Here is a 25,631-nt window from a genome sequence, read left to right on the forward strand (position 1 = left end):
TAGGGAACGGTGCAGGTATGTGCTCATTGCCCCACGCCGAGGCTGCTCCGCCGGCCCCTCCACTGTCTCTGCCCTTCAGCCTGGCCCTTTGAGCTTATGCTGTGCACCGTGCTTGAGGCAGGCTGTTGTTGAGATACATCTTCACTTTCCCAGCCCCAATCTTTGGTGGCTTGTCATTGTCCCTACTGCCTTAGAGGTTACCTGCAGGGCTCACGATGTGCCCCACACCCTGCGTGGCTCTTGAGACCTGCTTTGGCACTCTTCTCTGCTCTTGCTGTTCTGGGGCCACACTCGTCTTCCTCCGGCCCTTGGTTATGTTCTGTATCAGGCACTTGGGTATGCAGTGAGGTGAGAGCGTACCAACCTGAGTCTCATTTCTGGATCACAATAATTAGACCAAACCTAGCCTAACACTGAAAAGATATGAAACATTTGTTTTTGAAAAAAATAATTTTTTTTTTTAATGTATTCAGTACAGAGTCTACAGATCTCACTACACAGATCGGACTTGTAGTGATCCTGCTGTTCTCAGCCTCCCAAGCGCAGGGATTACAGGCGTGTACCACCATGCCCAGTCTCATTTGCCATCTGACCAGGCAGTATGGCACACTGGGTATCAAACCCCGGACCCTGTGTCTGCCTAATCAGGCATTTTAGTCTCTAGAGCTATTTGGCTGACCCTATGAAACATTTTAAATATGTCTCATAAAATATTTAAAAGTTATTTCCACTAAATGTTTAATCTTTTTAAAAGTTATTAATTTGTGTCACTTAAAGTGAGAGGGAAATTTTATTTGTGTAGCTTGAAATTGTGTGTCATGTCCTGTTTCCCTTTCTTGTGTCCCTTTCAGCTTTTTTTTTTTTTTTTTGGTAAGCAGGATCAGTGGAAATCTTCTAATATGGTGGATAAGGCAGGCCCTGCTTAGGACCAACAGCACAGTGTGATTTTTCCAGCTTTGTGGGTCTCTTGAGAAAATTAGTTTTCCTGTGTATTCAGTACCAAAAATTTCATAAAATTCCATAACTTATAATTTGCTTGAATCCATTGTTTAAAGTTATTTGAAAGGAAATAAATCTAAAGGTACGTCTTCTCTTCATGAGGGCAAGGAGTGATATGCTTATGTCAAGAATTTCAAATACAGGTGAACACGTTCTGGCAAAGGGCTAAGTTCTCATGCACAGTGAGGCAGATGTCATTGAGAAACTAAATATTAACTTGGTGTGCAGAACAGCTATTCTGCCAGCAACCAAAATTATGAAAAATACTGTATGGAAAAAGAAAGCGAAATGTTTCTCTACCAAAACATTCAAATACCTTTCAATGTCTCCTGTCTTGGGTAACTTTTCCTGACTCCAGGCCAAAGGAGTCTTTTCTTTTTCCTGTTAAACCTCTGATAGTCTTTCCCTGGGCTATATCTGTCTTTCTGGAGTGTCTTAGTTACTTTCTCGGTGCTGGCAGGACATACCTGACACCACAAGTTAGAGGAGGAGAGGCTGATTTGGTTCCCAGTTTGTAGAGATTTCAGTCTGTAGTCCGCTGGCTCCAAGGCGGGGTGGCACAGCAGAGGAGAAAGCACTCTTGGGGGCAGCCCGATGCAGAGATTGGAGGAGGAGGGAGGCCAACCGACCTTGCTGGGCTGCCCCCACAGCCACCTCCTCCCTGGGCGGCACCTCCCAACATCTCTTCAGCTAAAAGTCTTCAGGGGACAAATTCACCACTGAATTACCTCCCCTTGGTCCTCTCACCTGCCAGAAGCCCTTAGTGTGGGGACACGAGCTCTAGAGGCATCTAGATAGAGGTCGTAACAGTGGGAGGCACCGTATGTGATGCATTCGAAGTGCCTTGCAGAGGGGCTTTGTCACCTCTCTGAAGGCCTTGTTGAATGAGTGTAGATTGTTAGATTGTTGTTGTTGTTGTTGTTAGCTCTTTTTTTGAGACAGGATCTAGCTTTTTAGTTCAGGCTGAACTAGAGCCCACTTTGTAGCCCACTTTGTGGCTCTGAACACAGTGATCCTCCTGCCTCAGCCTCCCACGCGCTGGGATTATAGGCATGTGCCACTACACCCAGCTAGAGAGCAGGTTGTTGAATAAATGCCAGCGATATTTCTGTCCTCCTTAAAAATATCTTGGTATTTGATTAAGAGCCTGAGATTGCAAGTACCACTTGCTGAATTTGCACCACCGTGTTCACCACTGTGGACTTGGGTGGGGGGCGAAGGAGGAAGAGGGTTGAGGGATGGAATCAAAAGATAGATCTGTGCTCACGGAACTTGCCAGCAGGCTGGAGCTGGAGACTTCTCATAGAGAAAGACCGAAGAAAAAATTAGGGTAAGAGAGGAGGAAACTACAGGTGCAGCACTTCATGAATCTCTAGTAGTCTTCAAAGGAATTATTTTGGAAGCATTTATTACTGTTTAAATAATTCCGTGGCTGCCGTTCTTTAGTACGAGTAGTAGTCTGAGACAGCAGCCTCATGGAAAATTCTTCCCCTGAATGTTATAGTCATTTAAAATGGTTTTCGTACTGTGCTCAATATTCCCTTTTAGAAACATTTTGAGAACAGTTGCTCGAGAAAAACTTTATTGCTAGGTTTTTCTTTTAATGCTATTTTAGGTGAAACGTCATGAATAATGCATAAAATCCAATAGTGTAGACTGGCAAGACCAAAAGATGTTATGTCATGAAACCGAAGCCCACTGTAGCATTTTTCAGCAGTCAGGGCAATCTTTTCAAATGGAAATTTTCAAAGTGAAAGGTTACTGATAAGACTTTGCAGGGAAACAGTTCCGACCTCTGTCTTGGAGTTTAATCCAGCAAGCACAGCAGGTGAGTGCTGAGAGAGGTCTCGGCGGTTATCACAGCAGGCCGGGGCTGTGGCGGAGGTTGGCGGCGCTGTGGGAGGAGCCCAGAAGGAGCGCGCCAGCCAGCCCCATCCCGGGAGGGCCGCTCCGTGTTCTCACACAGCACCGCAGTCGTAACACTTCCCCATTACCCTTTTATCTGGTAATTGGCTCGATGCAGCCTTCCCTTGCCTTATCCTGTTCTCCTATTCTGTGTGTGTCTTCCTTGACCTCAAGGTAACACTGTTTCTTTAGGGCAGAGACTTTGTATTAACTTTTGTATTTTCCTTACTAGTTGCAAGCACAAAACAGGCTGATTAATTAGTTGATAAATGTAGAACAAATTCAATGTTATAGAATGTGACTTATTACTATACCTTGTAATAGTGTAAGTATTAGAACAGCATTTGTTATAAAAAATAGTGAAAGGGGACTCTTGATCTAGTCTGAAGTTTGTAGCACTAAAAACTGATACAACAGGCTACTTATTTTGTGTGTATGTCACAGGCATACACTGATGAATGTAGTTTCTTCTTCAAGTTTTGGGAGGACTCTTGATTCCCTAACTGGCTGAGTTATTGTTTCCATTACTGTAACAGACATGTACATTTTATACTGTCCTATCAACTGAGATTTCACACATACTTCCTGAGTGCTCACGGTGTGCAAGGTATGTTTTTAGGGTAACTAAGTTGGGGTGTGGGCAAGTTAGGAGGAGAGACCGGAGCCTGGAAGGCCATTAGGTGTCATGCTGAGAATGGCTGGTCCCCGGCACACTGCTGCTGCTCCTGAGGTCAGACCCTGCAGCGTGCTTTCCTTGGTTACTCCGTCGCCACCATGACCAGTGTCGCACGTGCCACAGTCTGACCGCTGTTTCTCCACCCTCTTTCTAAAACCACAGTCTGATGTTGCTCAGACCACACTTAATTCATCGCTCTGTCTCCTTGCTACCCCACCTGTGTCTTTGCTTCCCTCCCTGCCAGGCTTATGTGGAACAGGCTGCCATGTTGTTGCTGTCTTCTTTTGTCAGCCCCCTTTGTTCTCCTCTGGTGCAACCCCAGCCATTCTTTACTTCACGCTCCTCAAACAACTAGACAAGGCTGGAGCCTAGGGCAGGACCGTGATGTGGTCTTGCTTTAAGCCTGTGGCTCTTACCTTAGCGCTGTAACTTTGCTGCAGCCGAGGAGTCGGGCCCTGTCTTTCTAGTTGGTCCTTTCTGTATGTTTATTTCGTGCTCGTGATCTCGCCATTTCCAGTCCCTTCTCCACGTGAGGACATGGTTTATGTCATGAGAAACACCTGCTCTTTTCCCCTAGAAGCAACCACAGCACATGCATGTGTCACCCATATTCTTGGTGCACTGTCCCTAACTAAAGCCAAGCCCTCCACTGGTTCCTGGATCCCAGCTCTTTGCACTGTGGTAAGGACATTGTGCGGTTCCTTCCCTCTTCCATAACCCTCTGCTCTTTGCCCCCATCAGTGTAGCTTAACCCCCCTGTCTCCTTTCCTGTCCTTCCTGTAAACACCCTTCTTTATCTGGCTTTTCCTGCTACGGCACTGCAGTTACACTCTGCACCGTCATCACCCTGTGGAGCGGACCTCTCAGGACTCTTCTTAGTCTCCCAGTGTGGTCACTGATACTCTGCTCTCTTCTGCCCCCACTTACTTCCTGGGTCTTTTATACCAGAATGGGGCTTCCTGGGCTGTAGCATGGACATCACCTGAAAGCTTGTTGGAAATGCAGATGGCTCAGTGGAATAAGCGCTTCCCTGGCAAGCACAGGGGCCTGAGTTCAATCCCTGGTTCTGCAAGGAAAAAAAAAAAGAAAGAAATGCAGAGTGTGAGGCCTGGCCTCAGCCTTAGAGAATGTGAATCTGCATTCTTACAAATCCTGGGCAATTCTTCCGCACATCAAAGCCGAGCAGCTGCCTTAGATGGCCTCACCCAGCCCTTGCCTTGATGTGCATGTTCTGCTGCTGAAGCTGTCAGCTTTGTCTGCCCAGCCCCCTTCCTCCCCTGAACTTCAGGCTCACATCTAAGTATCTACTTGACATATTCACGTAACTGCCTAATGCGCTCTCACCCCAAATGCCTTTAAATGTCTGGAAGAGAACTCTTCTCCTCACAAGTCTGCCACTTCCATACTCTTTGTTATTTTGGCAAGTGGAAGGCTTGCCTTTCCTCATGCTTAGCCCAGGGCCAAGAACCTGTGGAATAACTGCCAGAGTCCCCACTCCACCTCAACCCCCATATTCAGTCTGTCAACAAATCCTGATAGATCTGTCCTCAAAAGATAGCAGAATGTGGCCACATGTTGTAATTCACCCCTGTGCTGCAGGCTCGCATCCCATCATTTCTCACTGGAATTATTACAGCAGCTCTCCAACTGGTCTCCCTGCTTTTGCACACTTTCCCACACTGCTTTGAACCCTGAGCTCACGGGGCCCCTCTCCAAGCACAGTCTGTTCATGCTGATTCTCGCTCAGAACCTGGTGAGTTGCTTCTCGGCCTGAGCAGGAGCCAGAGTCCCAAGTGCCTTGGCTGCCTGCACCCTTCCTGGGACCTAGTTCCTCCTCCCCCAACGTGCTGACCTCTGAGATAGTTTTCCAGCTTCCCAAGCATGCCCGCCCTCCCCTTGCCCTTTGCTCTTCCTGTTTCCTCTGCCTCAAACTTTCCTTTTCTTTTTTTTTTTTTTCCCTCTGAGACAGGGTCTCGCTGTGTAGCCCAGGCTAGTTGTGGCAGTCCTCCCGCCTCAGCCTCCAAGTGCTAGGATCACAAGCCTGTGCTGCCACATCTGGCCGCCTGGCAGTTTCTTTTCCCAGGTATCTGCAGTGCTCACTGCCCCATCCTACTCCTCACTTTTCTGTTTGGAGACCTTGCCCTGTCCTTGTGTATCCCTCTTCACCCTCAGATAGTACCTTTCACAAAGTGTGCATTTGTTGATCTCCCACAACTAGAATATGTATATTCCTCAGCCAAGGAAAAGGGTATATTGTGTTGTTCCTGGGTGCATTTCTGGTCCTTAGAATAACAGTGCTAGATAAAGAGATGGCCATAACTGTCACTGCCCCTTCTTCCCTGCTCCCCTCTCCCCTCCCCTCTCCCTGGCCAAATAAGTACTGCTGAAAGCACTTCAGGGGAGAGAGCACACCTGGGAAAGAGTGCGAAGCAAGCAGCACATCCAGGGTCACTAAGAGCTCTCAAAAGAGTAGGGAGAGTATTCTTTGCGGAGGAGTGCAGCCCGTGCGGACGTCTACGTTAGTCTCCACAGCCATTGCATGAGGTGCCTGGTTGAAGCAGCAGTGATTCTTCCAATGCCAAGGGACAGCGGCAGGAGACAGAGCCAAGGTAGTAAAGAGGATCAGCTCGCGAGAAGTCTCCTCATGAAATTCTACTAGAGAATTTGAACTTTAGCAACAAGTGCTGGGGAACCAACAGCTAATTAAGAATATAGAGTAATATCAGTGTGTTAGTTTCATTCTTTTACTAAACATTGTGAAATCTTACAGTGTGTTTGCATTACATTGAGAATGGGGATTTCAAAGACTAGAAGGCCTGGTCCTTACTAGGCAGTTCACATTCCAGTACAGTTCTTTTATATTGGGTATCAAGGTTGATTTGAGGCCCTAGTGTCCTAGATGTGAGATTGTAGGGGACAGTGGTCCTTGGTTAGTCTTGTCCTATGCCAGAGAAGCTCTAGTTTAGTATCCAGTTCACCTTAGCAATAAGAGAGACTGAGGCAGTGTCAAGTCAGTTTGCCCTGCCTGAATGTTTTCTTCATAGGGGAACACCTGGGCTGGCTCACCCTTGTCTGGCCCTGCCTGAACTGCCCGGTCCTTCACCCCTTCCCCTGACTTGTTTAAACTTAACAAACACGAAAGAGGTAAGAGAAGAAACAAGACTAATTAAAGGAAGTAGAGTTGAACCATATGCCCATATGCAGCTGTAAATCTCTGGTGGGGGCCATAACCTTGTTTCAAAGACAGCCCACCAAATTGTACACCAGTGGGCGCGCCCTTCCATCGTGGTCTCGGGGCAGTAGGGAAACTATATAAGCAAAAGAAGAGCAAAGAAATGGGTCATGCACGTGCCCAGTTCATACAAGGTGGGAGCGCGTAGTGTAACACCGGCAAATAATTAATAAAGACTCTGTTTTTCTTATGATACAGTCTCCTGTGGGTGATAATCCCCGTTACAAGATGACAAACTTTGACTAAAAGCAGTGTAGTGAGAACAGAAGTTTCTCTCCTCCCTCGTTATTGTGTATAATTCTGACCTCTTCAGGGTCAGTCAGCTACAGATTGGCGTTCTTGGCCTCATCAACTGCCCCCCTGCAGTTCTTGGCACTGTCACGCCCTAACCTTGCCATATTTGAGATTTTGTGCTTATTTGTGTGATGAGAGTTTTAGCCCTGTCCCTCAGCCACAGTCAGTTCAGTGAGGCACTGTGTATCTGTAGCAACTGATATGTGTTAGGGGTCCGAGTGATGACGTAAACAAAAATCTGGCATGCAGTTTAAGCGAAATTGAGCATGGTTGTGGAGGATGTGATATCCTTTGGGTTTCATATTCCCAGTCCTTTCCTGTTCCTCTCTGCTAACTGAAGGTTCCCACATGGCCTAAGGCAGCTTAAACTCTGCAGTAGAAACAGGACATGTCCTCCTGTCTGGTCTTCTTTAGCCCTCATTTTGGTTGGTGACATTATCTGCACACTAAAAACTACTGACATGAAAGTTACTTTCGCCCCTCACCTAATCCAGATGCCTCATGTACTCTTGTTCTCTGTTTGCCCCTCCATTCTCACTGCTGCCCTGCCCTACTGTCCTTTTGGCCCCACAGACCATGACAGTGCCTACTCAATGGGTCTCGTTCATCCTAGCCTTTGCCTCCATCCCTCTTCCGTTACTGCGTATCCCGGGTATGGAAGGTTGAGAACGATCTCCCAGACCTACAATGATGTCCTGATACCTGGAATTTGAAATAACACCTTAAGGGTTTTGAGGCTATGGGACCATCTCAGATTGTCTCTGTTGCATCTAAATCCCGTCACAAAATTGGAATGAGGTCCAGCCACACTGGCAGCCACCAGAGGTAGAAGAGGCATAGGAAGGTCACTGAGAGCCCACAGAGGGAATGTGGTCCTGTCAGTGCTTTGACTTTTCACCTAGGAAAACTGATGTTAGAATTCTGGCCTCCAGACTTATCAAATGCTAAATTTCTGTTGTTCTAAGCTACCAAATTTGTGGCACTTATTACAGTGGTTATGGTAGATGGGCCATGTGTCCAGTTTAAAACAGATCTTAATCACATTCTCAAAAACAAACCAACCACCCACTGACACCACATGTCACCAACAGGTTAAGGCCTGCAATCTAGCACAGGCCTCAAGGACTTACAGGATACCAACATACTGTGTTGGCAAACTGTCTCAGAAGTTAGTCCTTTGCTTTGTATGTAGTCGGTACTGTACTTGGAAGATGTTGGTTTGTTAAATTGAAGCTACATGAAAAATATTTTGTTTTCTGACAATGGGTTATTCTATAACTAGTTTTTAGTCCTAGATACAGAGAGATTGCATATGTGACCTTCCTATAAATAAATTTGGGGAAGGATGTTGACAAGACAAATTGGAAGCTCTGGTTTCATGGTCCAAAATAGGTACATATAAGATTTCCCTGGGCTGGGATGTAGTTCAGTAGTAAGGCACTTGTGCAGCAAGTGTAAGACCTTGGGCTCCATCCCCAGTGCTGCAGGAAAGAGTACAGTAGCTCACCTGCTGTTATCTATGTAGTTCAACTGTATGTGCAGATGTTGTAGGTTGTAGGAAACAGTTGCAGATTTACCGACATGCTAATTCATTTAAGAAACTGTCACAAGCAACACTGCCATTTGGCTCTGTTGGACCTTCAACATCATTCGGAGAGGACATCGCTGACACTTATGGTGTGTTTGCAAGATTCTCTCTCACACTTTTGTCATTTCCTTGGCAAATTACAGCAAGCTCTCAGCAGCCACCTCTGGGCTCACCCTGATTTCCAGTTTATAATTTATGTTAGATATAATACGTATTGTTTGTTTTCATAGTGACCCTCATTTTACTGGTGTTCTTGAGTTTATACAGTTGTACCTTAAGGCTAAAAAAAAATTTGATACTGATATTTTAAGCTGTACCTTCAGCTATTCTTTTTAGAATTGCCTGGTATGTGGGAAACCATAAACAATAGAAGTATTAAATTGAGCCTGTGTGTCCTGCACATTTCCTGTTACCTTAAGTAAAAGGAGGAAGAATGATTTGCACATTATACCCAGTTCTACCACATCTGGCTTCTGTATACTGTTTCTTTTCTGGCCAGTTTTCAAAGGTCATGTTGTTTTAAAAAGCGCTTATCTGGATAACTTCTACACATTATTGGGATGTTTATATGGTGACCTTTCTTACCTCTTTTTATTTTTAGCCTTTTAATGGTAGGAAAAATTAATAAGTTGGCATCAAAAAGGCTCCTTAACTCAAAAAAGGTAATAAAGATCCTCTTAATTCTAAAGTTGGAATTACAATAACCCTATCACAGTCATTGGCTTCCATGTTATTTTGATGAGAAAGGAGACCGTATTCAGCCTGAAATGTGGTAAAAATAATTCTCTGGTTTTAATATGACCGAAGCTTTAAAAATCTGGGTCTTGAAAACTTGTCACATTAAAACCACCTTGGATTTTTGTTGCCTATTCTATTAATACTGCTATTTTAATTGAAAAGTTAACCAGGCAGCGATTCTATCTTAAATGCTTCACTGTAAACTAGAACATTTATAAAAATAGTTTTTCAAAGTGTTGTTTTGATATTCTGCCCATAAAACACACAGAAATTATCACAAGTCACTAGAGTCCTCTTTGAACAAAATGGGAATAAGCCCACAAGTAAGGTCTTCCGTCTCCTGTCACCAGGACTGTGGGGGCTTTCCTAACTGCCCATCAGAAGTCCAATGAATAATGTAGGGCTGGGTCATAGATCTTCACTATATTTTTCAAGGGTCAGTGAAGTGTCCTGAAATTTATGGGTGGCTTTATTATGAAAAATATTTTTATGAAGGGAAAATGCAACCAGTGGTAGTTAAATAAAAAGCCAAGTTCTGAAATCCAACCAAGATTGTGAGAATAAATTTCTGTTGCTACATTTAAAAAGTCTGCAGAAAAACTAACCAATTTTGCATCTCTGTGGTCATCTTTTCTAATTGACATTAAAATGAGACACAGTAGGACTGGAATGTAGTTGATGCACCTGGTGTGACCTATCTTTGGCTTTGGACCAGCAGGCTTTTGTTTGCTCAATTTGGAAGGTTTTTGTTGTTTTGCTTTTGCTATAGTAAAATATGTTTAACATAAAATCTACCATTTGATTCAGTACGCTTGGGTTGTGCAGTCATCCTCACTGATTGTGACCATTGTAACAAAACGCCGAGATTCCTAATGAGGAAGAAGGGTTTTCTGTGGCTCACAGTTTGGAGGTGCATCTGTGATGGGCTGGTTCAGTTATTGCGAGGCCGTGGTGGGGCCTCGTATCCTGGCGGCAGCCTGTCGTGGAGCGAAAGCGCTCACTTCCTGTGTAGGAAATGAGGTGAGGTGGCTGGGGCCACGGTACCTCGGCACCTGGGAGGCATCCACTGGGTGCCACTGCTCACATTTCCACTGCACCAAGACGTGTGGGTTTGGGGAGCACATTTAAGATCCCAGCTGTGACAGCATGCAGCGGCAGAATGGATCCGGCATTCCCAAACTGCAGCTTCTTACCGCTAGATGCTAAACCTCTGTCGCTCGCTCCCCTCTTGTTTTTGAGGCATGAGCGTGGTGAGTCCCATAGAGCACACAGCAGCCAGCACAGGGAGGCGTGAGGCACTTTCTGATACTGGATGCTTCCCAGTGAGGCATGAGTGTGCTCCCTGTAATTCTGCTGGCAGAAAATGCCTGGCCTGTTTGATGCTTAGATGTGTGGGCAAAACTGAAGGAGCTACAGTTTCAAGATTGAATTATATAAAGGACTGGGGAGATAGCTCAGCAGAATAAGTGCCTACCTGACAAGCGCAGGGTCCTGAGTTCAATCCCCGGTACCACAAAAAAAAAAAAAAAAAAAAAAAAGATTGAATTATCTCTGGCTGGTGATGTAGCTTAGTGGCACAGCACTACCAAGCTCAAGGTCCTGGGTTGGATTTCTAGTACCAACACAGAACAAAACCAAACCCCTAAAACAGAAGGAATTATCTTAAAGGCACTGAGGCCTATCACTGATTTAACTTCAGAGAAGACCTGAAAACTATTTCTGTGGGTCATGGGTTTTGACCATCAGTACGCTGTCGCAGCGGCCGTGGCTTCGCGGCCTCTTGCGTTTAGCCAGGTATGTGTGAATTCAGGTCTCAGTTTGAGACAGTGCCATTGTGGAAACAGGCAGGTTGATGTGACTGGTGCTAAGACGCTATGATCACTTAGGAATAATACCCTATTTATTACCAACCAGGTATCTCCACGCTGTTCCTCACTATACAGATCAGACACCTCCTTGCGCAATACTAGAAATAACTGCTCTCGGAGGGACCAGTTTGTATCTCACACTACTGTGAAGTAACTGATCATGTTTCTTTCACTGCTTTTGAGTCTACAAAATGCGGAGTTCGACTTCTCTCTAGTAAATGCGAACTTAAGGCGTGATTTACTACCTCCTGCCTAGTTCTAGTTCATGTCCACTCTGTCCCACTGTCCGATTTTTATTTGTCATGTGCAGTCAGCTGTGTGACTGTTACTGTGCCTGGAAAGCCCGGAGCAGGCTACCTCTGCTGGATGGTGCACGCAGCCTGGCTTGTGCGTAATACACGGGGGGTGGGGGTGGGGCAGATTAGGCAGTGTCAGTCAGAGCAAATGAGTCAAAATTAAAATTTAAAAATGGACATTAGCCTTTGCATACTGAGGCAATCAGTGACCCTCATCCAAGCCGTGCAGGGAAGGCTGAGGGTGCTCTGGACAAAGGGTTGGGGAGTACGTAGACAGGATTAGGCTGGGGGCAGAGGGAAGAGGTGGACAAGAGAGGGGTCATGGCGAAGGAAGGGCCTGGTGCTGCTAGCCGCAGAGTACAGCGATCTGCAGTGCTGTCTGCTGGTGTCATTCAGGGATGAGCACACCTGTCCCATGGCCTGTGAGTGGCCGACACAGAAAGGTGGTGTTGTGTATTCACTGCATGGAATTGTGTTGTGGGAAAAGTTTCTGTTCCATAGCAGCACTTAGTGCCTTTTCAGTGTTTGCAGTGCATGTGCTTTCTGTTAAAAAAAAAAAAAAAAATGCTTCTTTAGGTGGGCAAGTCCTGCCTTATTATGATTTGTATCTCTTAAATTGAAAATATCCTGGGCATAGTAATGTTTCCTATGTACCTGAGGTATTTTGTTTCTTTTAACATCTAAATTATAAACTAAGCGTCCATCATAGATGATGGTCTCTAGTAAAAAGTAGTTTTGACTACAAATTCTTAATTTGTTTTCATGTACAAGAGATTCTGAAGTGCAGATATGAGCCCAGCCCTGCCTCACCACCACCCACCCTTGGTCATCTGAGATTCGGGTTTTGCCCTGGGGCTCCTCGGAGCAGCCTCGCACGTCTGCCAGACCATTTTCATGCTCGCTACTCACTGTTGCACCCCATCTCTTGATGCCCCTGTGCCTCAACCATGAGACAGACTGAGCCCTCTGCCTCGTGGGCCCTGCGTCCAGCTGCACAGCGTGGACGGCGCAAGATCTCATCATGCTCCTCAGCATACGTACAAATTAAGGCTTAGAAATTGTTTATTTCTGAAGTTTTCACTTAATGTTTTTAGACTGTGGTTGCCCTCAGGAAAGCAAAATGCTGAATAAAGGGGGTCTACTGTGTGTTGCTTTAGGGTATGTAACAGAACAAAGCTATAATTTTAGAAATTCCACTAAATTTACATTCACAGGAAATTAGAAGAACTTTCTCAGCACTGAAAGTCTGTCTGCTAGCAGCTTGTGTCACTTAAAGGGCTCAACATTGTGTGTCGCACTGCTCTGTCCATCCCGTGACTCTGTCCGGCCCGAGACTCTGTCCAGCCCGAGACTCTGTCCTTCCCGTGACTCTGTCCAGCCTGACACTGGCCACCACTGTGGCCCCGTGGTTCTTTTCAGCCAGCCACAGGTGACAATAGGAAGGCCTCGGGGGTGGGGGAGAGAGCTCTGAACTATTTTGTTTCCTGAAAGTTCAGCCTTGATACGTGCTTAGCAGATTGTGCACGAATGTGCTTAAAGAGGTTTACTCGAACGAGTGCCCACATCTTCTGCAGAGCTGAGGACAAGTGAGTGGATAGGCACAGCGGGAAGTTACAGGTTTTCTTAAATTTTTAGTTTTAGTACAGATGAAGGTATCATTTAAAGTTTTGTGGAGATTCAGTGGCTGCTGTTTTGAGCCACAGTATAGTGTTAAACGAGGATTGGGAACATGGCTCGGATCCCTGCTCTCCCGCTCAGAAACTGTGAGACCAGCGTCGCGTTTGTTGATGCTTCATTTGTCTAGCCGTAGACACTACTGCATCCTTGAGGTGCCCAGAGTGCCTAAAAGCTATCATGGATTGCCAAAAGTGAGTCATCTTGCAGTTCCCCAGCAGGCAGATGGCTCCAGTCTGAATACTTAGCCAGCGGGAGCATGGCATGTCCATCCTAAGAAAGCCTTCCTTCCCGGTAATTAATATATGGACACTTTGAGCTGTAACTCTTAATGTCTTAAATAATATACTGGAAAAAATATTTTTAAATGTATTTTAAAATTACCTTCACTTTTGTGTCTATGATATTTGATGTGGTTTAAGTATTTGACAAGTGTAAGCTTGTCAAATGGGAAGCTATCGCTTCCCATTTATACATGAGTTTATAAATTTGATTGCTTTTCTGTATGCTTAAGATGCTTTGAGAGGGAAGATAATAGAAATTTGGGGTAGGAGAGCCACTAAATTTAATTTCTTAAAGAATTGGGCAATCTTTAGAGATCTCTTTCAGTACATAAAATTGGTTTAATTGTAGGTTTATGTAAGCATACATCTGTTTCGTAAATCCACTTGAGCCTTCCTGCGTGCAGGTTTTCTCAAATCCCTGAGGAGGTGTTTAACGGATGAATCGTTGAAGGACAGAAGGCTGCTTAAGTTTCAAAGCCTGATGCACTCGGGAGATGCCCATTGTTATGGGGGCCTTGCGCCAAAGCTCCGCACACTCATGATGAACCTGCTCTTCCACAGATTCCGAGTCAGAAAAGTCCCTGAGTCGACTGGAAGCAGTGACAGCCCAGTGCTTTGAAGAAGAGGAAGAAGCGCACGGGAGCAGTAGAAAGCACAGAATGTCTGAAGGGAAGGATTGTGGTGGGGGAGATGCTCTCTCCAATGGCATCAAAAAGCACCGGTAAGTTGGCCCTTAACAGCTTCCATCGCTGTTGTGACCGTGAGGTAAATTTGGGCTCTCATAGGGCAGCGTGCCTTCTGTGTCGGGTGTCCATGCTGCTCTGTGACCTCAGAAGGGAAGTGGCTGAGGTACTTGTTCCTTTGTCCAGTTAGGGGAGCCTCTTAGTACAGGAACAGAGCACCGATTTTGGTGTAGCAGCCATGTTTTAGGGGAACACGCAACCGTTCGCTGATCCTTGAGAAAGGTTATTATCGAGGACTGCCCATGGAAACCGACGCCAGGCCCCCTTTTCCTCATCCATCTTTTATGACTCTGCCTCCAGTGCTGTTTCACTTCCTAGTCATTTGATCTTCTTGCTGGTTTGATTAAGAATGAATGGTAATATTGCCAGCCTGTTGGCATAATTTAGTTAAATTTAAACAAAGGCTGTTATTGGGACCCACGGTTTGCTGCACACATGCATTTTATGCAGTCTAACAGTGTCACCGTGCTCCGTCCCTTGGTGCTGAGTCCCGACATTGTCTTGGTGAAAGCGACGTAACACACACCACAGCTCTCTGGTTTCAGCACAAGTATACAGACACAAGGGTCCATGCGCGTGCTGGTGCTCACAGAGGGAGGGATTTTATAGCGTTTCCAGGAAAGGACACCTCCCTTTGCCTTTGTGGAAATCGTTCTCGGGGTAAGGAGTTCTAAAGGTGGAGTTCTGCAAGGCATTTGTTTGGTTCATATTTTTAGATTAACACCATGATTGTGACCACAACTGGTCTCAAATCTTAGTCTGGGAAAAATATATACACCACTTCTCTAATTTATTTGTACTTGTCCTTTGTTAACAAAAATGTCTTGGTTTATATTTGTTTTTAGATGATCAGTAAGTATAGGAACTAATTAGACAAAAGCAGTATTCCTTTGTTGGACTTGAAGTTGTCCTCTACATGTGCTTGTTAATCACTGTCCTTTGATGGAGTTTGCTGTTGCAAAAGGCATGATGAGGGGCGAGTGTCTCTCCGTGTTCCCTCTGCAGTCAGTGCCCGTCAGTTCCTTTGGAGTCAGACTAAATAGTAAGCCTGGCGAGCTTGCCAGTTTCTGAAGAGAAGGCATCATTGATTTCGTAGCACATACGTCATGCTGTCTGGTGAGAACACAGGTGACATCTTTGGAAAGCTCAGAGAAGCATACAAGTGTTTGATTATTAAATTACCAGGATGAGTGCTTGTTTAGAACAGCCAGCCACCTTGCACTGTGCTTGAAGGGATTTCTCTGCCCTTTTCAGAGCTAGATGGCCTTTCTGTCTGGGTACTGTCATCAGGGCAGTAAGTAGTTTGCATTTGACATAATTATATCCTGTTTAGGTATTTTGTGTTCTGTTGTGGTCACACCCAGAATAGTGCAGATGTGAGAATTCCAAGTGTTCAAAAACAGGAAGGCAGGACAAAACCACTAAAGGCTGAACACAAAAGAAACTAGGTAGTGACCTTGATATGGGACGTGAAATTCCCAACCTGGCCTGGATGAGGTCGTGTTCTCTAAAACTGAAGAATGAATTTTAGTGACAAACTGAGGCTGAAGGTAAAACTTTGTTGGAAAGGAAAGCTTCTGTTGGAGAGGGACAGAAGGGGGTCCCGAGCAGGTTGCCCTGGAAGCTGTCTTCTTCAGGTTATTTTTATAGGACAAAACCATGCGGGGCTAAGGTAGAGACAAAGGGGTCCCACTTAGGCAGATACAGGGTGGGACAAAACTATGGTCAGCCAATGGGATTACAAGCACCATTGCCCAGATAAAATTTATTAGGCCTAGGACCAAATGGGGTAGCGAGTCACGTAGCAAGTGGGCGACCTTATCTGGTGGCCTTCAGTCAGTGATTCTTCCTGACTAATGAGCAATCCTGGATGCCAACTTTAGGGAGGTCAGCATTTGTTTGATCTTTAGGTCTGGCTCACACCAGGAGCATCTCCCCAGTAAGGTGTCTGGTCTTTGTCATCCCCTTCGAGGGCCTGTCCCTGTCTAACTACCTACAATATTTCTATCTAACTTAGGCTGCCTGCAACAGCCTCACTAGAAAAGTTAAACTGATTTTAAAACAGTGAAACTTATTAAATCTATAAGATGTAATACCACAGTCCTCAGCTACTCATATAAAAATAGGGGCACATAGGATACTGTCAATAGCCTAATAGATTAGTGAAACAATTTTCTATTTTTTTGAAGTAGCCTTCCCCCCATAAAATTTCTCTATTGTTAGTCTATATGCTATGCATAATTAAAGGGCTTAACTTTAGAATAGGAAAAAAGTTGAAGTATTCAGTGCTACCAAATCCTGTTGACTGTACCCTAAATAGCACTATAAGAAATCCGTGTTTATAGTAGGCAGTTACTATATTGATATGAAGAATAGTTTGTATTGATAATAATTATGGCGATTTTTAGAAAATCACACATATGTCACGATGGAAGATATAGGTGTTGCTTAGATCCAAAGTGATAAAATTTGTTTGAAATTCACGGGAAATTTGTCCACACCCTTGTCACAGAGTTCTGTTTTTCTTAAGACTGAAAACTCATTTACTTAACACAGTGTTCTCACAAAAGTCCTGTGCTTACTCCTCACCCCGTGCCACCAGTTGGCCCCTGGAACATACATGTAAATTTAGCAAATGGAGACATAAAAGTGCAAATGGATTATAAGATTTCTTTTGTACCAGAAATAACTAAATTTAGGACTTTGTGCTTGCCAGGCAAGCACTTGTTCCACTGAGCTGTATCCCTGACCCTGGGTTATAAGATTTTTAAAAATAAAGAATCCGTATTTACATGGAGAAAGGGAAGCCTTGACAATTACAGTCCCATTTTAACTAATATGAGGGGTTTCAACTATTTTTTAAGCCATAAAACCGCTCGTGCAACAGAAATGTAATGAATTTAATGACCGGTTACAATCTTACAACCTGCATTTTGGTGTCGCTTTTTCCCCAGAACACTCAGTGAGTTGCTCTGTGGAAAATGAGCCGACACTGCCATAGTGACATCTATACTTACATGGCTTATGCTGCCTTGGCCATGTGCCATAAGAGCAATTACCTATACTTGGACCTGATTTATTGAATTTCTTCTGAGAGCTCTAATCTTCTAACTTGTTAGCACTTTTAACCAAATTGTATATTTAGTAAAGATACCAGTGTTTATTTGAATATTGAGTACAGTGTGAGAGATACTAATAGTAAATTAGTCAAAATCTGGAAATGTTGAATTCGTTACAACTTTACAGATGTCATTCACTATACTAGTATCATTATTCAGTTAAAGGAGAAAACTAGATGATTATTGCTGATAAAAGTTTTCAATAAAATTAAATATTCATGATGAATATTAGCAAACCTCAAATAGAAGGAACCTCTTTATCTGGTTAAAAATTACAGCAAACAAATTGCTTGGTGAAAACATACTGAAATGGTTGTAAATATGATACCAGAAATAGGACAGGATGCCTGGTCGTTCTATTTGGTCATAATACATACAGAATTTAGATATACATAACCTTGATTGTCCCCACAGATGGCACAGCTGTCTGCATAGAAATGTGTAGCATTCATAGAAAAATTATTAGAGTTAGTAGTGCTTACTGGCAAGATTTCTGTGTACACACTACATTCTATGGAATATCAACAGACAGGACTGTAACTATAGTTAAGTTGAAGAGAGATTACTTAGAGCAACCATTGAAAAGCTACCAAGAAAAATCTTTGCCAAAAAACGTTCCAGAGAAAAGCCTAATGAAACTTACTGAAAAGATTGAGCTGGTGAGATAGCTCAGCAGAGTAAATGCCTGTTTAGGCAAGCACAGGGCTCAGGGTTCAATCCCTAGCACCGCATGCCATGCCAGCCCCACTCCCTGGGCACACAGAGCTGGCCACCAAGACCAGGCATGGTGGCACATGCCTGTAATCCCAGCGCTGGGGAGGCTGAAAACAGGAGGATCACTATGAATCTGAGCTGTGTAGTGAGACCCTGTACCAAATACATTAAAAAAAAAAAAAAGAAAATTCATTATCAAAATATTCTTGTCAAATTCATCTGTAGACTCAATGTAATTTTAATTAAAATCACAATGCTATTTTCCAGGGAAGGTAGGAGGTGCATTCTAAAATTTGTACTAAGTACCAGGGGCTTTAAAGAGAGAACACACTGCTCAAAAGCCAGATCAGAGGGTGACAATGATGTTTCTTCTACCAAGTATCAAAGTTGATAAATATTTCAGGGTTTTCCTGGAGATAGTTGAACCTGTAGAACAGAAGTGGGGTGCTTAGATAATCATTGACTATGGGGTAGGAGGAGGAACTGGCTCCCCTGTTTGAAGTTCAGCTGGCCCCCATATCCACGCCGCCTTCGTGCAGCCCCGCCCCCGCTTTCCTTGTGAAGGAGCAGGTTGCAATGAAAAGCAAGCAGTGCTGCTAGAAAGTCAGGCGCTGGGCTGGGGGGCCTGCCAGGGCCGAGCTGGCACAAGCCTGTCTCAGCAGCAGAAGAGAGGGAGGATCACCAAGGAGCGGACAGCAGAAAGCTCCAGGAGAGGAGCAGAGAAAGATGCTCAGTTCTCTCAGGCGTGCAGGTTGGGTGATGGCACCGCCATCGTGCAGGTGTGGTCTGATGGTTCCTGGCCAGGAAACTATAGGAGTCTGAGGCCGGCACAGACCGTACACTTGGAATAGACAGGCAGAGTGGGGGGTAGAAGCAGAGGACTAGAAGTCAGCTGGCCACTCAGATTACGGGACATTCATCCCTCCTACGAAAGCACATTTCGTGACCTCTCCACAAATAAATGATGTCATCTTGACGGTTGGGCCTGGTTATCCAAGCAGAGAGGGCTCAAATTCGAAACCCTTCCCTAGGGCCGACCGGCAGGCAGGCCCCTGGGTCACTGACGTTAGGGAGACACAGGGCAGGAAGGGCCTGGGCTCTGGGTGCTTCCCTTTGTGTTCCCAGGCAGATGCTGAGGTTGTTGCCATGAGTCCGATGGAGAGCTGCAGCGCTTTCCATTGCCCATCCTCCTCTTCATGCTGTGTTTGAGTTTAGAAAGCAAACGGAGTTGCTGTTTTGAAACAGCAGCAGAGGCTCAGAGTCCCAGTGGCCCTTCTTCGTACTCTGGCTTCAGTCCCACAGATACCTCTTTGGGGCCCTGAGACACACAATCCCTTTGTAGCCCTGGCATTCCGCGAACATGATGGCAGGACACACTTCACCTCTGAGGGCTTGTTCAAATCCGTCCATGCAGGTGCCTGCGGTGGACAGAGGAGAGCGCTGTCCTAGGATAGCCGCAGTCCGCAGAGCTCTGCCGAATGAGTGCAGCAGCAGGTGGCTCATGGATTGGTACTTACCTGGAATATGAAGACAAATAATATTTTTTCAGGTTTTTAATGCCATTTTCAAACCTTTTTATTACGGGAAATTTCAAATATGCCTATAAATAGACTAATGAACCCTTTTATGCACATGATTCAGCTCCATACTTGTCATCTGCCCAACTTGTTTCACCTTTCATCTTACATAATTTTAAAGCAAATGTGAGATACGTTATTTCAACTTTATTTTTCAAGACATTGCTTTTTAACTAACAAAAATGGTATGTATTTATAGATGCAGTAGGATACAGCACACACACCGTAGAATGCCTGACGCGCATCGCCTCCTGTGCTTAGTTTGACGCTCTGCACCGTAGTGATCTTCTGGCAGACAGTGCGCTGTTAGCTGCGGCTGCCCAGCGCACAGCAGGTCCTCTGGCTGCGTCCTCCTGAAGAGCGTGGTCTGCGTGCTGTGCGCCTGCACGTGGGGGCTGTGCTCATCTTTGTGTTGTTTTAGTTTTAGCCCGTGTGCTGCCAGTGTGCGCATTCATCTCCAAACGCATCCGTGTGTGTCTGCGGCAGCCAGACCTTTCCCCTCCTAGACAGCAATGCCATTACTGTATATAAATAATAGCGTCTTAATTGTCAGCAAATTTTAATGCATCTTCAAATTTTTCTGCTTGTCACATAAATATCTTTTAACAGTTTTTATCCAGATTCTCATCTAATAATTATATAGGCGGTTTGGCATTTTCCATTTGGTTTATAGATCTCCTAAGACTTTTTTAATCTCTTGGCTTTCTCTTCCGTCCTCACTTTTTCTTGCCATGTATTTGTTGAAGAAACCTGGTCATTAATCCTGTAGAATATTCCATGATCTGGGTGCGTGAGTGCTTCCATTTTGGGATGTCACTTAGCACATTCTTTTACCCTCACTGTCCTGAAAACTGTTACACAAGTTTGATCAGATTTAAGTTTGAAGATTGGGGTTCAAATATTCCCTAGGTACGCACACCACAGGGTCCCTCCTGCTACGTTAGGCAGAGGTTGAGGCCCTGTCTGGATTTAGACAGTTCAGTCTGACACTCCCATGCCAAAGTTGCCCGGAAGCCCTTACCTAGCGACTTTAGTAGCCACTGTTGAACATTTTCTACAACCTTATATCTTTTTTTTTTTTTCAATTTTTAAATGTAATTAATTAATTTGGTACAGGGTCTCGCACACAGCTCGTACTCATAGTGAACCTCCTTTCTCAGCCTCTCCAGCACTGGGATTACAGGCATGCGCCACCACACTCAGTTTTGGTGGCCAGCGTGGCGTGCCCAGGGTTCCAGTGCTGGCATAGCACGTGGGACCGGGGATTGAACCTGGATCCTTGCACTTGCCAGACTGGTGTTTAGACCACCAAGCTGTCTCCCCAGCCAACAACATAATATCTTTAAGAACTGCAAAACAGAGGTCTTTCAATTCTTCATTCCTTCTACATTGATTAGCTGGAATTCTGCTGTACAGATCTTTCTAGTACCTCTTTACAAAATGATACATGTGTCAGTAACGTTCCGCAACAGCGATGTTTGAGCAGGTGGACTCAATTTGTGTGAGTCTCTTGCATTTATTTTCCCCCATTTCAGTCAGAGGGCTGTGTTGGCTTCGTGTTCATTTGATGGGACCCCAATTGTTTTTTCTCTATTTTTAAAGTGTGATTTGCGTGTAACATACACTTACTGTCTGTGACACCTCCTTTGCTTTCTGATGGTAAGTTTGCAGGCTTATTTCCTCCTCTGTTGCAGAGGTCTCTGCCTTTTCAGGAGCCCTGTCTCTCTTTACTGTGAAACGTTATAGCAGTCTGAGTGGTGAGGGTGCCAGCAGGTCAGTCACTGTGCTTAGTTAGTCCGTGCACTGATGCGTTGTAAGTGCATGTCGTGGTTCCTAATGGCTTTTCCTAACTATCAATTTGCTCTGTTCTGATACGGGTGTAAGCCACATGAAAACATACCTGTAAAACTGTTACTTGAGATGAGATTGTTGGAAAGTTTTATATTTTCAGTTTTTAAAAATATTTGTGTGGGGGACTGGGGAGATAGCTCAGTAGAATAAGCACTTTCCTGGCAAGTGCAGAGTCCTGAGTTCACTCCCTAGTACCGCAAAAAAAAAAAAAAAATTATGTGGAATATGTACAGCCAGACTTCGTGCTTGGCCCAGGTACCTGAGGCAGTTCCGTGCTGTGCTTTTGCATGGTTAAGAACTTGCTGCACAAAGGGCCAGCTACATAACTCAGAGGATTAAAATACCTACAAGCAGGTGCAGGGCCAGGAGTTTGATCCCTGGGCCTGCCATGCTAGCCCTGCTTCTGGGGCATGCAGAGATGGCCATTGAGACTGGGCATGGTGGTGTGCGCCTGTAATCCCAGCTCTTGGGAGGCTGTAAACAGGCGGATCACTATGAGTCCAATCTGTTAGTGAGACCCTGAACACCTTGTAGACCCTTCCCTAAAATAAAAAAAAACTAAAGAACTTGCTGTACAAATGGAATCATTTGTTTCATTTACTTTCAAGATTTACGGATTCTTTTTTCTAGTTTGACCTAATTTTTATAATTATATATTTTTATGATTTCAAAATTTTTAAAAGTGAGGTATGTGTAGACAAATCTGTTTTCAATTCGTAACTAATTTTTCTCCCTTCCTCTATGGAGGTAACCATTTTTATAATCTTTCCAATTATTTTGGTTTCAGTTTAAGAAATAAAAAAGATATGTATTTTTTTCCCTAAGGTACAAAGTACTATACAATTTTGATTTTTTTCACTTAGCAATATAGGTTGATCTCAATTCTTTAGGTCTTTTATCTTTGACTGGTGTTGATTATAATTGGATTATTCTTATGCACATCTTCAAAAACGCATACAGGCATGTGTCTGTTTAGAGATGAGTCTTTACAATTTTGACTTGGTGATGTGCTTATGTGGCTCAAAGTTCAAAAGCAAGAGTATATTTTACTTTTTATCATTTTATTTTTATAATTGATTAATTTTGTACTTCTTGAGACCAAACCCATGTACGTGCCCCAGCTTATTAATTTTAAATTTAAAATTTTAATTTCCACCATTAAAACTAGTAGCTTTCTTCCCTTTCATAAATGAAACCTGCAATGACTATTACTGCATATAAATGTTTTCATACAAATAATAGACCTGCATATAGATAGATAGATAGATAGATAGAGCCTGAATTTGCTTTTTAAAAATGTGTATATTATTAATTCAAGAAATGTCTGTTGAATCCCTGGTAACACCAGATTCTGTCTGAGGTGCTAAATGCAGTTAATGGACAAATCTGCTTGTGCGTCCCTTTCGGGGCTGAGAGGGCTGCACACCTTCTTGTAAGTATTTGCCCCAGCTGTACCTTTTTTTTTTCTTTTGGCGGAACCGGGGGTTGAAGTCAGGCCCTTGCACTTGCCAGGGAAGCACTTATTCCACTGAGCCATCTCCCCAGCCCCTAGCTGTACCTTTTCAGTGAACTCATCAAATCCATTATTCTCTTTCTGTAGAAATGTTGAGCATGCCAGTTTTCAGGTGTTCTCTGATAATTACTAGGAGAACTTTTCTGTGTCATATCAAGTAAAACATTTTTTCAGGTTTTTCAAAAGGAAAGATAATTGTTGAAATTTCTATTTTTAGTTCTAAAAGAAATGTATTTATTTGGTACAGGGTCTTGCTACACAGCTCTAACTCCTAGTGATCCTCCTGTCTCAGCCTCCCCACCGCTGGGATTACAGGCATATGCCACCACACCTGATTTCAGTGGCCAGCACAGTGCGCCTGGGGTTCCAGGGCCAATACAGTATACATTACCAGGGATCAAACCCAGGTCCTTGTGCTTGCCAGGCAGGTGCTTAGATCACTGAGCCATCTCCATAGCCCAGTTCTTAGAATTTCTAATTCTTGGCATATAGTAGGAAATAAAATACCAAAAACCTTTAATAAATACCACTATTAAATTTTAAAATTTGGTTTTATTTTTTGAGTTTTATACATATCTCTATAAACTCCTCTTAGTATTGTCAGCTAAAATAGTGTGTTCATTAGGAGCTACAGTATGGGTTTGAATCTCATTAGATACAACTTTGCTAACTTTAGACAAGCTATACGTTCTTTGTAATTCAACTTTTTCTGTAAAATAGGTGTATTAAGGCCTACTTTGTTACTTCGTTATTATATAATTAAGTCTGATGTATGGCAGACATTTCCAACCTTTGGCCCACTTTTTTAATACATTTGGTACGGGGTCTCACAGTGCAGCCTGAATTGTAGTGATCCTCCTGCCTTCAGCCTCCCCAGTGCTGGGATTACAGACGTGCACCACCATAGCTGGTCTTGGTGGCCAGCTCAGCATGCCTGGGGGGCAGGACTGGAGTGGCACGTGGTGCTGGGGACAGAACCCCAGACCTTGCACTTACCTAAGTAGGTGCTTAGTCCTGAGTGGCCAACTTGTTACTGTTTTCTTTTTTGTGTTATGAGTAAATTATTTTAAATAGAAAATTTTATAGCAAATATATTTACTATAATATATATTTTAAATGTGTTCCAAGATAATTCCTCTTTACTCAGAGAAATAAGGGAAACAATAGTAGGCCAAAGAGTGGACATGTCTCATCTGCACGGAGCATTCAGTGACTTCAGTTCATGACATGTTGGGTGCTGGTATAGAAATGGAAAGTCATGAGCCCTATATAAAGTGATCCTGCCTTTAAAAAAAAAAAAAAAGAAACTTAAACATTCTTTGAACAGGTTTTGGGAATTTTTATTGTCCTTTGAAAGTCAATTTTAGGAAAGAGGGAGCCAAAATGAAAGTATCAATCTTATAAGAACACTTTTGTTTAATGGAACATAAAAACTGTCTCTGTGTTTAAAGCCAGGTATCCTTGATTCTCATTGTATTTTGTGAGGCTATTTCATTGTGCAATTAAATTGCAGCGTGGCTTTCTGGGCGTATGCATGGGGTGGCTGGGTGTGACACAGCCTGCTGCCAGAAGTGTAAACAAGAGGCTGCCAGAGGTGTAAAGGCTGTTGCTCATTCCTTGGTCCCGATGCAGAGGTCTCGTTACTTTCTCCGCTCGATCCCTAGACTTTTCAGTCTCTTAGGTAAATATCCAATTTCTGTTTCAAGTTTGCTGTAGAGACTCTCAGAATGCTCAGAATGCTAAATGAATGAAGTAGTTAAACATTTACCAAAACACACTCCTTCCTCAGTATCTTGCTCCATTTATTTGAAGATCCTTCCTCCCTCCCCCTTACACAAGCATCCGATTGTGAGTGTTAAGAAGTGTGTTTCGGCCTGACGGTGTTGGTGGTCTGACTCCTTAGCAGCACGTGTACTTGGTGTACATCTTATAATAAGCTGCAGATTAGGCGTCTTGACTCTTGATGGCATAGGATCTGGTCTCTACAGAAAGACACAGCATGTCTTCCGCTTTTGGGGCTGTGCCCGTTTGAGTGTTGCCTCTAGGAGGAAAGTCTCTGGGGACCTAGACATCTTCAGTATTGTTTGCTTCACTCGTTACCCTGGGAGGAATTTTCTTCTCTTCAAGAAAACAGTGTATATAATAATAAGGACTTGCAAGGTAAATAAATTAGAGAAGTGATTGTTTTAAAAAAAATGGAAATCCTTTAATAATTTGTTACTTTGTTGGCCTTGTACCTTTAAAATTTTAAAAATTCGGTTGATATCCAGTTCTTTCCAATAAACGCTGATTGCATGAAGTGTGAACGCGCTCCTGGCCTGGGATATCGCCTGATGTAGCACGCGGTGTGGGGCTAGGATTTGACACCTGATGTGGATCCTTGGTTTACCGCGGCAGCTGCTTGCCTCCCTGGTGAGGTGGCTGTGTCACATCGTGGCTGCCGGGCTGCTATGGCAGACGCCCGTAGGTATCTAGAGCCGTGCACACACGCCGTTAGGACGTGTGGGCGCGCTGATCCGAGCAGACGATGTGACTAGAAGATCGGGTGGAGTCAGCTTCT

General features: G+C 44.1%; 1 protein-coding gene across 1 annotated transcript in view; it reads left to right on the forward strand.

Annotated features, from left to right (window-relative positions):
* Positions 1–25,631, forward strand: part of Osbpl1a (oxysterol binding protein like 1A) — a 184,185-nt gene that overhangs the window by 110,623 nt on the left and 47,931 nt on the right. The window contains exon 16 of the mRNA XM_004635804.2: positions 14,116–14,275. Within this exon, the coding sequence (XP_004635861.1) occupies positions 14,116–14,275 (160 nt within the window). The remainder of the gene's footprint in view (positions 1–14,115; positions 14,276–25,631) is intronic.

Source organism: Octodon degus, unplaced genomic scaffold (genome assembly GCF_000260255.1).
Source record: "Octodon degus isolate 3935 unplaced genomic scaffold, OctDeg1.0 scaffold00075, whole genome shotgun sequence".
Classification (NCBI taxonomy): Eukaryota; Metazoa; Chordata; class Mammalia; order Rodentia; family Octodontidae; genus Octodon; species Octodon degus.